Raw genomic sequence first — 11,645 nt, 5'->3', positions numbered from 1 at the left:
ATACTTTTCACAAGTTTTGGGTGGATTGGTGATGCAAAAGCAGAACACATAGGATTACAGTAATTACAGTACAGTCCCACAGTTTCAATTTTATCAATTTCGCCCTGGGTAATTCCCATGCCAAGTGTAGACTTCAACATACTGGCCAAACAAACACTCTTAATTAGGCCTATGCAGGTCCTACAACATCCATTAATGCAAAGATGATGCTAAGATTTTAGGACACAATCAGTATATGGCAGGAATATTGGAAAACATGTTGGTGCTGAAAACAAAGGGAAGAAAATATCATCACCTTGGTCATTCAGGTCTCAACCATATTATTGACAAGCACCCAATCGGGAAAATGCACACCAGAAACAGTCAAACATGTGCCACTTCATTGTAAAAAATTGTCAAGGGAAATCACCTTCTTCAGTCACTATTGGTTATTCATATGTTCGTTCATTCATTCCACATTCCAGTCCAGTTGGTGGTGGTAATGCACCTCTAAGCTAGTTTGCCAACCGCCAATAAACACTGAAGAAGAAGAAGTATTTTAATTTGAAGGGGAACAATCACCCGTGCGGAAATAGAGTTCATAATTTCCTGAGTCATTGCTCCTCTGCTTCAAATCTGAAACGAAAGAGCTCCTGAGCATACACACCATACGTTTTGCTTGCCAATTAAAGCATATTTAACAATGGAGGGTTCTGTATCAAACGTGGAGGTCTGTAATTTTGCTTACACGGGGCAGTTTGAGAAATTAAAAGAGTGCATTCTGTCAGATAAAACGCTTGCCTGCAAAACCGACCAGGTAAGTTATGTACGCATGTTGTTGTTAGCCTGTAACGTTATATACTGAAATAATGACAAGTGTCAAGGGACGTTTTCACCAACGACTTTCTGTAATTTCAGGACTGTAGGACCGCCTTGCATTGGGCTTGTTCTGCTGGCCATACCAACATTGTGGAGTTTCTGCTTGACCTGGGAGTCGAAGTGAATCTGCCAGATGATGTACGTTTGGCCTTTTAATGGATCTTCCTCTTATTCGTTGGGTTTTAGAGGGGGTTTGCATCCAAAATGTGGCATTACCGCCGTTTTCTGGATTTAAAGAAGAGTCAGTTCTCATATCTAACGTTAATCTAATTTATAAAAAATGCTAAGTAAATAAAATGCAGGTTCTTCCCCACCATATCCCATTCTCTAATAAAACTTGGCCTCCTCAGTCTGGGCTCTGAGACGGCCTGAAAGCTTGTCTCAAATGCACTTCCTCTCCAGTAGTTATCCAAAAACTTTCTTAGCATAAACAACTATATCAGTTCTCTCAGATTTCCTTTCTGCCTCGGCAGCACAGTTAATCACCATGGCCAGTTAAATGCTAAGAACTTTATCATGTCCTTACACAATCTTCATCACTGATTTGTTCTCCCTTACTTCTTGAATCTTGACTACCTACTTCCTCATGGCTTACCCTTCTTTTGGACCTGATCCTCTTGACATCATTTTTTTTTATTTTTTTTTTCCTCTGTGGGCAGTCTGCTTGCCATGTTTCATGACTCCTCCCACACTGATTACGCTTGGGTTCTTTACCACAGGTTCTGCTGATGCACTTCTCATCTCCACGCATACCACACATCCCACTTAGTACACCTACTCAATTTTCAGTATTTGCACTGAATGGGTTTGGGAACTAAAGATCCAAGAATACTTCCTACAGATTTGAAATGCAACACAGAACTTGTTGCACACCTTTTTCTACGACTATCAACAACAACTGTTACATTATTTAAATCCACAACAAAACCTTTTACTGGAACTCGTCTATTAAGTGTAAACATCACAATCTGTAGCCTTATAACTGAGTCCCCCCCCCACCATGTCTTCTCCAGTTGTGTCGGTGACATACATCCAACAATGGTTAATCCACTTTTAACACGGTCAGGGTATCAACTAGACTGACATCGCCATGTTTGTCCTTAGTCCATTTCGACTTCACTTTTGTCCAGCAGTACTATAAATCTGGACTTGCTCCCAGTCAGTTTTATTCTAGCCAGGTGGATTTAAATTTTTTAAATGTGTAAAATAAGGTGTGATGCAGTATTTTCATCTTCTAAGGTCGTGAAGGGATGACAGTTAGATAACGACCCAAACTACAAAAGTTTGTTTATTAATGTAAACATTTAATTTTTATTTTGTAGACTATTTCAGTGTTTTAATAAAAAATATTATCAGTCTCATGATCCAGAATGTAAGCAGACACAGTATTGAGTAATCTCAATCTGGTTCACCTTGTTTGTGAAATGACTACATGTGCTGTGTTCCTTCCCAGGCTTTGTGGACCCCTCTTCACATTGCAGCATCTGCAGGCAGAGAGGAAATAGTGAAATCTCTGATATCCAAAGGAGCTCAGCTGAATTCAGTTAATCAAAATGGATGCACCCCTCTGCACTATGCCGCCTCTAAAGACAGATATGAGGTAAGGTATTTTTCTTTAATGTCTTTCAAGTAGCTAAATACATGTAATGGAAATTATATTTTAATTACAATAGTGTGATATTTCCAATAATCTATTTATTTCTAAATATATTTAGTCATATTTTGCTGCTGAAGTGAAGTTTAAAAATAATCAATCCACAGAAAGTTGTTTGATAATCAATTCATCAGTAAGTCATATTGTCATACAAGTAAAAATCCAAAATTAAAAATTAGCTGTTTTTTCTTGACATTATATTGAATTAAATTTCTTTGGGGTTTGGACTGTATTAAATTAAGACACTTGATGAGATCATCTTGGTACTTTTAATTCTTTAATAGGACACTGCTTTTAATATTTGGGAACATCACTATCTCAAAATCAGTTGTTCTGAACCAGAAGCTATTTTATTAGGAAAAACACACATACTTTTTTTTCCCCCTTTATTTATTTGGATCCAAACTAAATCGATGATTTAATGATGATGATATCACATTTATAAGCATGATATGCTTTAACTGTAAAATCCACACAGAAAGTGGACAAACATACCTTAAGTCTTAAATAAAAGATGTTTGTCCCTAACCATTCACTGGTGTGTGAAACAACATATTTCCAAACTTACCATTACTTTGTTATACTGAGGTAAAAGGAGTTAAAAATACTATGCAAGTTAAGGATTTTTTTCAATTGTTTGTATTTTATATATTATCAGATGTCAAAGTGTGTTTTTGGCATACATGAGGAAAGTTTGCTGAAATCAAACACTGACATTCTACACGGTCTGCTCTATATGAAGGTGCAATGAGATGGCTTCTGTTATGAATTATTGGAAATTCAGTTTTATTCCAGATGATCAGTGACATAGGGTTTTATAACTTTTACATGGAGTTTCCCAAATGAACTGTGGCCTGCCAGTTCGAAACCAACAGGACAGGATCTGAAAACATGTCTTTCTCGTAAATGGGAAATCACATAATTTAAAAATAGGTCTCTTGTGAGTAATACCGCTTTCTTTTTATAGATTGCCCTGCTGTTGTTAGAAAACGGAGCAGACCCCAATGTCTCAGACAAGTTGGAGTCTACTCCCCTTCACAGAGCGTCTGCTAAGGGCAACTACCGCCTCATCCAGCTGCTTCTCAAACAGAGTGCCTCAACTAACATCCAGGACTCACAGGGCAACACACCACTGTATGTGTGAATAAGTAGTTGTCTAATGCAACATTGTGGCTGTCAATACAAACACAGTTAGAATAGAATAAGAAGGAAATTAATAATGTAGGCTGAAATGAGCAAATACAGAGTACTCGTTTAGGTGGGGAAAATACTGTAAAGAATAAACAGTTAAACTTTAAGACCACTTAAATGTACAATTTGAACATAGGTTTAAAGAAATTAGTTATTTGACAACAACTTAAAGATTCTAGTTCCAAGTCGATGTTTAAATTCATCAAAGGAAATCAGATTTCTCAGTTGCAACTAAGTCTGTGATGTATTCCAGATGGAGGGAGTAGAGTAGCTAGGTACAGACGACAAATACAAGTCACCAGATTAAAGGAACTGGTGTTGTGTGACATAAGTGCAAAGAAGGGAGCATACCAAGGGGAGACTTGTAAATAAAAGTAAGCCAATGTATATGTCTCCTCTTTGACAATGAAGGGCAGTTAGTAATAGGTTATATTTATCAATTAACACAATGCAAAGTGAGTGAACAGAAGAAAAATCTAAATCAAATCAATATTTGGTGTGACCACCCTTTGCCTTCAAACAGCATCAATTCTTCCACACATTCCACAAAACATTTGCACAGTTCTGTAACCTTAAAGGGTCAGTTCACCTAAATTAAAAAGCCATCCAGCTAGGTTTGGTTGCATTTGCTTTGAATTTTAGTTTCTTTTTTTAGATTTTACCTCCACCCTAATATAAGTGAGGTGAATGGATTAGTATGTGGTGCTTACAAAATTGAAAATGTTAAAAGCATTTTTGTATTTACAATTCTACATGGATGTTTTTTTTTACCAGCCACCTGGCGTGTGATGAGGAACGTGTAGAAGCAGCCAAGTTGCTGGTGGAACATGGGGCCAGCATCTACATTGAGAACAAGGAGGAGAAGACCCCCCTTCAGATAGCCAAGGGCAGTCTGGGCAACTTACTTCGTCGGATTGTGGAGGGATGATGTGTTTACAGACCTACAGGTCACGTTCCAGTTTGAATCCCCACCATCGCCATGTTACATAGTGAGAATTCTCATTCCAGTTGATCCTCCCTGAGTGGCCTGTTGTGACACATTCAGATGTGTTCCAGGTGGAAGATGAGACCGTGCCAGGGAGAAAAGTTAGACTGTACAGCATCCTGCTCCTCAGGTGGGGCAGTGAAACTGCTCAGACCTCGGAGGTCTGCTCATAAACATTCTTGCCTGCACAAAATGCAGTTGATCCAACACTGCAGCCTATATTTTATAAAGTTTGAATTGTTGCAGAATTTACTGAATAAAAATGATCTTTCAGCCCATTAATAAAGCATGCGTAGGATTTCTTGTTGCACATGCAAGCATTAGATCCAGCAAATGTTTGCTGTCCTTTGACATATTGCTGCCTTTTAATTAATGAAATAGTTGCCCTTCATACAGTGGACACCAAATTTATTTTATTCATAGCTTGACCCATTAGCTCTCTCCCATGTTCTGTATTTGGTATGTTGTTAGTGTAGCCATTTTAATGCAGTGCTGAATAGGAGCTGGTTCTGGTTCTAGCCCATTTATACTGTATTTGGTGGCTTAATTATTGCATAACTTAAGTTATGCATCACATTTTAGTAGCTCGTTGGGCTTAAGTTTTTTTCACAGTATACCTGTCATAGAAATGTGTGGTGGAGTAAAAAGTACAATATTTCTCTTGGAAGCTAAGTTAGTGGAACAGTAGCAGTATAAAGAAGTTAAAATACGTATACGTACGTATAAGTATACGGTAGGCTAACGTTACGTAGATCAGGGCACAACTAAATGCACTCGAGTAATATAAGCAGTACATGCGCATCCTGTGTGTTATTGATAGACGTTACAGTATATAAAGTAGTCTGTAAACTGTTAGACGTTGGGTTTCGTTGGAAAAAATTAAAACCACGAAATTTCTCCTAACGTTCCTGACGTCACAACAGCGGTCAGCTGGGATGCGCAAAACAAGGTGCGCAACCCCGTTGCCTTTACTTCCTGAGAGCGAGGCCATTTAAAAGAAACAGCCCTCTTTAATCATTGGATTTTGCTGTAGGCGGTGTTCACACAAGAGACTGACAGACGTTAGAGACACACGAGCTGGCGTTAAGGTTATAAAAAGGTAATTATTGAGGTTTTCCATCAACTAATTAACTTTTTGAGCTAATGTGTAGAATAACTAACGTAACGCTAGCTACCTAACGTTTCTAGCTAGCGTTAGATTACATCTTCGCATTGCTGTTTAACTAAACTAACGTTACCATCGCAGCTCAAAAGCACTGGTGAACGTCCACATTGACCGTCTACGCCATACTGATTACCTTTAGCTCATATTGCTTTATCCGTCTAAGTTAACCACCGAGTTAATATTGTGTGTATGTAGTTGGCGAGGTGTCAGCTGTCAGATGCGAGCGGCAGTCTGTTTGCTTTAATCGGCCTTTACGTAGCACTATGGGGCTGTTGTGTCGCTATTGTTTTAACAGAAGCTGTAGGACTTTTCTGGAGTTTTCGGGGCATGGTGTTACAACCTAACCATTAGTAACTGAAATAGTGAATATAGTGGGTGGATAGGGGAGTTATGACTTGCTATCACATGGCTGACGCTATGCACTTCCACCTTAGTCCCGAACAGTTTTGTCTGACTCCGACGCAGCGAGTAAGTTAGCTTTACAAATTCAGGTGTTCGCTTCTGTTATTGTACTATATTCATCTATACCTAAATGTTGCTCGTGCTCTGCTGATTGTTTTCTTGAAAGAATGCCCACACGTAACGCAGTTCAAAGATCACAGGCTGCTTCCATCAATAAGTAAGTAAATACCGCCCTAAAGACAGCAGTAGATCAATACGACGTTGCTTAATCACTGCTGATATGTTGTGGTTACAACAGAAGTCTTATAAATCAAGGTGGGATATTGCTTTTAGATGTTTAGTTACGTTTGGTTTGCTTGTTTTGTAGCCTCCAAACTAATACATATCTTCCACTTCAACCTTAGGCAACGTAACAGCAATGCAATGAGGAAGAAATTTAAGTTTCACCCACTGTTAAAGTATGTATAGGCTAAAAGCAGGGGTGAGGAGTGCTTGCTATGATGTGTTGCAACACACTTTCACTTGTTAATAGTACCTTTGCTTACTAAAATATTACACCACATCTCCATAATACTGATTGTTTTAATCCCGTGTCCTACATATCATACTCCTGCCTTCAACTATTTGATTATCAGTGTATGCCCAACTATCCCATAACACCTTTAGGGTGGAGTTATTATTGTTGTCCTTTGGCATAGTGTGTGTTCTTGGGCTGCGAAGGCATGCACCCTTTGCAGTGGTATTGCTTTGTTGTGTACTGAGCCTGTAGACAATCCTGTGTCTCCAGTGCCCATCCCTCACATGGAACATCCAGTGCCTCCTTGTGATAAGTATGGCTGCTTCTCTTAAAGGCACAGCTCCTACATGTGGTGTTCAGCTTTCTGGCTCCAGACACAGAAATCCATTCAGAAATCACTGAATTGTGAGGATTTTAAACCGACAGATTTTTGACCCTTTGAAATCAAAATTAATTGTCTTCTAGGCTGTTAGCAACTTTTCTTATTTCCTATGTTAAATGTGCAGTGGTGGGGTGGTGATGGCGCATAGATAAGATGCTTGCCTTTGGTGTGTGAGAACTGGGTTCGATTCCCACTGTGAGACATCCACCATTGTGTCCATGAGCAAGACACTTAACCCCTAGTTGCTCCAGAGGTGTGCGACATGTATAGCAATTGTAAGTCGCTTTGGATAAAAGCGTCAGCTAAATTAATAAATGTAAAGTCTACTCACTTGTGTAGCAAGAAGTGATTTCTCTGAAATTATTCGACATTTGCTGAACTTCAAAATGTATACCGTATACATCTAATACCTACAGCATAGTTTTTCTTCCTGTTTTGTCTGCAGACATTCTGTTCATCAAATTGATCCACTCAGCAGTTCCCGTCCTTGTTCTATCATGTTTGATCCCATCGATTTGGAGACTGATTACCCAGAGGACTTTTCCCTGATGAACAGTCGCCTGGAATCATTCCGTGGTTCCAGCCTGGCCCAGCAGATGTCAGCAGAAAGATTGGCCCGGGCCGGCTTCTACTTCACTGGCCAGGCCGATCGTGTCCGCTGTTTCAGCTGCCAGAAGACTGTGGAAAACTGGTGCATGGGAGACGCACCTGTAGAGAGGCATAAGGAGGTAAGCATAATAACAATGGAAAACAAATGTGATTAACTTTTTCATTTCCATTCTATTCAAAATGGATAAATCATACTTTCCCTGTTACAGGTTTCCCCTTCATGCAGGTTTCTTAGCTGCACCCATCGCACCAGTTGTATCCCGCGTTCTAATACCACGCTGATTAACGGTTCCACCTACAATGAAGAAGCAGAGGACATGGAATATCGTTTGAGAACAGGAGAGGTGGTTGACGAGTCCACCTACCCAATGGCTCCTCACATGAGGAATGAGGAGGCCCGGCTTCAGACCTTCTCATCCTGGCCCTCTACTGCTCCTGTGAGACCCCGAGATCTGGCCCAAGCCGGCCTCTACTATACGGGGGAGAGCGACCGGGTGCAGTGCTTCTGCTGTAATGGCATGCTGGGTGGTTGGGAAGCAGGGGACACTGCCTGGGGAGAACATGCCAAACATTTCCCCTACTGCTTCTTCATCCTAGGCCACGATGTGGGCAACATCCCCTTCCACGGGGGTGTAGAGGAGGAGGTGGAGATGTGTGGCAGTAGACGAGATGCAAGCTCTTATGATATGAGAAATTTTGAGGAGAGGCTTGGTAGCTTTGCAGGTGTCCAGCACCCTGTAGACCATGAGAGGCTTGCCAGAGCTGGTTTCTACAGCCAAGGTAGAGCACAGATACCTGATTAAGATGGTACATAGTCTTGGGAATAAAGAAACATTGAGCAATATTTCAAACTTTGAGTGATTCAACATTAGCTGAGGTATTTGATCATAGCTATTAAATTGTGTGTGTCCTTGCAGGGAACGGCGACCAAGTGTTGTGTTTCCGCTGTGGTGGAGGTTTGAAAAGCTGGCAGCCTGAGGAAGACCCATGGGAGGAACATGCCAAATACTACCCCGGGTAAGACCCATCTATCTATCTAGATCTAAATATAGATATAGATATATTGAGAAATTGAGAGATAGACATGTCATTTGTTTTAAAAGAATTATGTGTCGGTTTTTTCAACAGTTGCAGCTTCCTGTTAGCAGAAAAAGGACAAGAATTTGTCAGCAGCATCCAGCTACAAGGCCCACGAGGAAATGGAGCTGTATGCATTCTTTCTTTTATATGCACTTAAGTTTTCGGGTTATTGTTGACTTTGCCAAGGCTTTTTTCTTTTAACCTTGTGTAAACAAGTCACGGGATTTCCTGGCCACTGATATGCTTAACCTGGTTTCAAACCTTGGGTTTACATGTTTCTACATGTGCATGATAAAGACCCAGTGCAAAAGTACTGATGTGACAGCAGCATGTGTACTCATAGTGGTACTACATTGTCTCCAAAATATTTCAATCTGATATTAAGTATAAAACTGAGAAAAGTAAGTCACTTTCTATGACTAAACTCTTGGTAAACCTTTGACACATAAGAGCTTAAGCTGGAATGATACCAGTCCTTGTTAAAGAAGATGGTAGTGGATTGGTGAGAAATCTTATTACTGACCAGCTGTGCATGTCAACATAGGCTGATTCTGATCTTCCATACTATTTTCTTGGATCAAGTACTCCAGATATCTTCAGAAATTAGTCTTTTTAGCACCACATTCCCTCTTTGTGATACTATCCCTCTGCAGTGGCACAGTGAGCAAACGCTACCCGTTGGAGCACAGATGAGGGTTTTTGTACTAAAAAAGAAAGAAGTAACTGAAAGAGATTTGAACTTTTCAGTGTATTTTTACACAGAAAAGGGACTGATTTGGTCCCCAATCATTTAATCTCTTTAAGAGGGGACCTCTTTGCAGCCATTATGGACCAGAGAAAGTTACAACCACCAAGAACTCCATGTACAGATGGGCACGAAAATGCAGTTTTAACACAGACTTGGAAAAATGTGAACCTTTTTAACTGCAGTGATGCACAAGGTTCTTAGGCACATGGGAATTTTGTTTTTCGGCTGGACAAATTGGATAAAGAATGCATGCTTCCGATGTTTAAATGAAAATATTCAGTACCGTAATGTTAGTTGTTCTCTGGACAGAGCCGCATCATTTGGCTGTCTGGAACAACTAGCAATCAAAGGTGTTATGTGTAATGATTTCATGGTTTTACATGCATTATCTTGAAAATAACTTATTATGTTATCTTACTATGTTTGTTTTCAGACTTCAAGTCATCAGAATGGATTTTCAGGAGGTAAGAATGGTAAATATTAATTTTTATTTGACTACTCTTTTCTTTGAGCATTTAAGAATCTCCTGTACCTGAAGAAAATGACGAGACATACAAATATATTTTATCATTAAGAAATTAAAATAACATGACTGAGTAAAACATGTTTTGTACACTGATGTTTCCTCTTTGTGTTCAGAGTTGCTGCAGTCTGTCGTTGCTCAGAAGGCCATAAAGATAGGTCTAGAGGATTGTCACATACCAGAGAGTGACGCTGCAAAGACACAGGAGCAAGGTACTGTATTCTGAATAAGGTTCATAGCTTAAACAAACACTGTTATTGACTACATAAAACTTACCAAAGCCTAAGCAGCAGTGACTCACCCACCTCTCCCCCCCCCCCCCCTCTTCCAGATGAGGACCCACTGGAGAAATTACGGAAGCTGCAAATGGAGAAACAGTGCAAAATATGCATGGACAGAGATATTTGTATTGTCTTCATTCCATGTGGTCATCTGGTCTCTTGTAAGGAGTGTTCAGAGTCTCTCATCAAGTGTCCAATCTGCTGTGGAGCCATAAAACAGAAGATCAAGACCTACATTGCTTGAGATAATCAAGACTCTCACTAAACGTCAATGCTGCTTTCTTGCTATCTTTATAATATTATATTTTAACATTGTAGATAGCCTGTAAAATATATATACAGACCATGTTGTCTTTATGAAAGTAAAATTAGTAAATGTCACAGAAAACTATTTTCACAATCACTGAGACGGTAAATGGCTGTTGATATTGAGATGAGATAATATTGTAAATGGCTGACTTTGATTTTCTAGGCTTTTAATAGGTGCTGAAGCTAAAATACACACTAAAAGACAATTCTCATTTTAACACTGTTCCTTGCCAGAGGTGCCTTTATCTAGGTTAATGTACTCATGTCTCGTTTTGTTGTTTTTATTATGGACATTTACCAAAATTCAATTAAACTGCACCTAAGATGTAAAATCTGTTAGTTTCATACATATCCTCTGTTTTGTCTGGGGTACTTACTGTTGTAGACGGTTTTCTCAATGTATACTGCTCTGTATAGAAATGTGTAAAGGTAGATCATTAAATCCTTAGTTGACTTTGTTCTATAATTGACAACTAGTTTTTGACCTGAAATTAATCGGTGTGGTGTGATATTATTTTACCATTCCATCATGCAGTCTGTTGTGTCCTCAAGAGTGAATAAATTTTAATAATTGGACCTGAAATGTCCAAATGTTTTTCTTTGATAACTATTGCATTTTACACTTTTTTAACTACAACTAGTTGGATTTGATGTTTACATGACACCAACTCAACCTTGTCACCCACTTAGAAAGGTTTGTATAGTGAGTATCCTGAAATTTCCTTATTAGTTACTCCAGTTAACACAGACTATATAAATGTTATCGGTAAGAAACACTCTCGTTGGTTGAATTTGGATTGGGATTTTTGAAAAGAGCTCTTGTAGATGCATAACCCAAAATGTATTTAATTTAAGGTTTACAGGAGCAACTTGCAGACTTGCAACATCTAGATTAATACTCTGCATATGTATGGTGGTTGGTTAGTAGGTAGGTAGGTAGA

The 11,645-nt window shown here is 39.3% G+C and overlaps 2 protein-coding genes across 4 annotated transcripts; both read left to right on the top strand.

Annotated features, from left to right (window-relative positions):
- Positions 1–577: 577 nt before the first annotated feature.
- psmd10 (proteasome 26S subunit, non-ATPase 10) lies at positions 578–4,970 on the top strand. The gene is made up of 5 exons (XM_046031078.1): positions 578–796; positions 898–996; positions 2,312–2,458; positions 3,480–3,646; positions 4,478–4,970. The coding sequence occupies exons 1-5, from the start codon at positions 683–685 to the stop codon at positions 4,629–4,631; spliced, it is 681 nt and encodes a 226-aa protein (XP_045887034.1). The 5' UTR covers positions 578–682; the 3' UTR covers positions 4,632–4,970.
- A 660-nt stretch (positions 4,971–5,630) lies between these two features.
- LOC123957941 (X-linked inhibitor of apoptosis) lies at positions 5,631–11,280 on the top strand. Of its 3 annotated transcripts, none has more exons than XM_046031072.1 (8): positions 5,631–5,787; positions 7,600–7,882; positions 7,973–8,543; positions 8,681–8,780; positions 8,892–8,970; positions 10,025–10,064; positions 10,231–10,326; positions 10,446–11,280. In XM_046031072.1, exons 2-8 carry the CDS (start codon positions 7,652–7,654, stop codon positions 10,637–10,639), a joined length of 1,311 nt encoding a protein of 436 aa, XP_045887028.1. In that variant the 5' UTR covers positions 5,631–5,787; positions 7,600–7,651; the 3' UTR covers positions 10,640–11,280. The 3 variants fall into 3 exon arrangements, with proteins under 3 accessions (XP_045887028.1, XP_045887027.1, XP_045887026.1); XM_046031071.1 differs by lacking the exon at positions 5,631–5,787 and adding an exon at positions 6,408–6,472 and having other exon boundaries at positions 10,025–10,055; XM_046031070.1 differs by lacking the exon at positions 5,631–5,787 and adding an exon at positions 6,408–6,472.
- The last annotated feature ends 365 nt before the right edge of the window (positions 11,281–11,645 follow it).

The sequence above is a fragment of the Micropterus dolomieu genome, linkage group LG19, assembly GCF_021292245.1.
Source record: "Micropterus dolomieu isolate WLL.071019.BEF.003 ecotype Adirondacks linkage group LG19, ASM2129224v1, whole genome shotgun sequence".
Classification (NCBI taxonomy): Eukaryota; Metazoa; Chordata; class Actinopteri; order Centrarchiformes; family Centrarchidae; genus Micropterus; species Micropterus dolomieu.
This window is presented reverse-complemented; position numbering and strand designations above follow the sequence as displayed.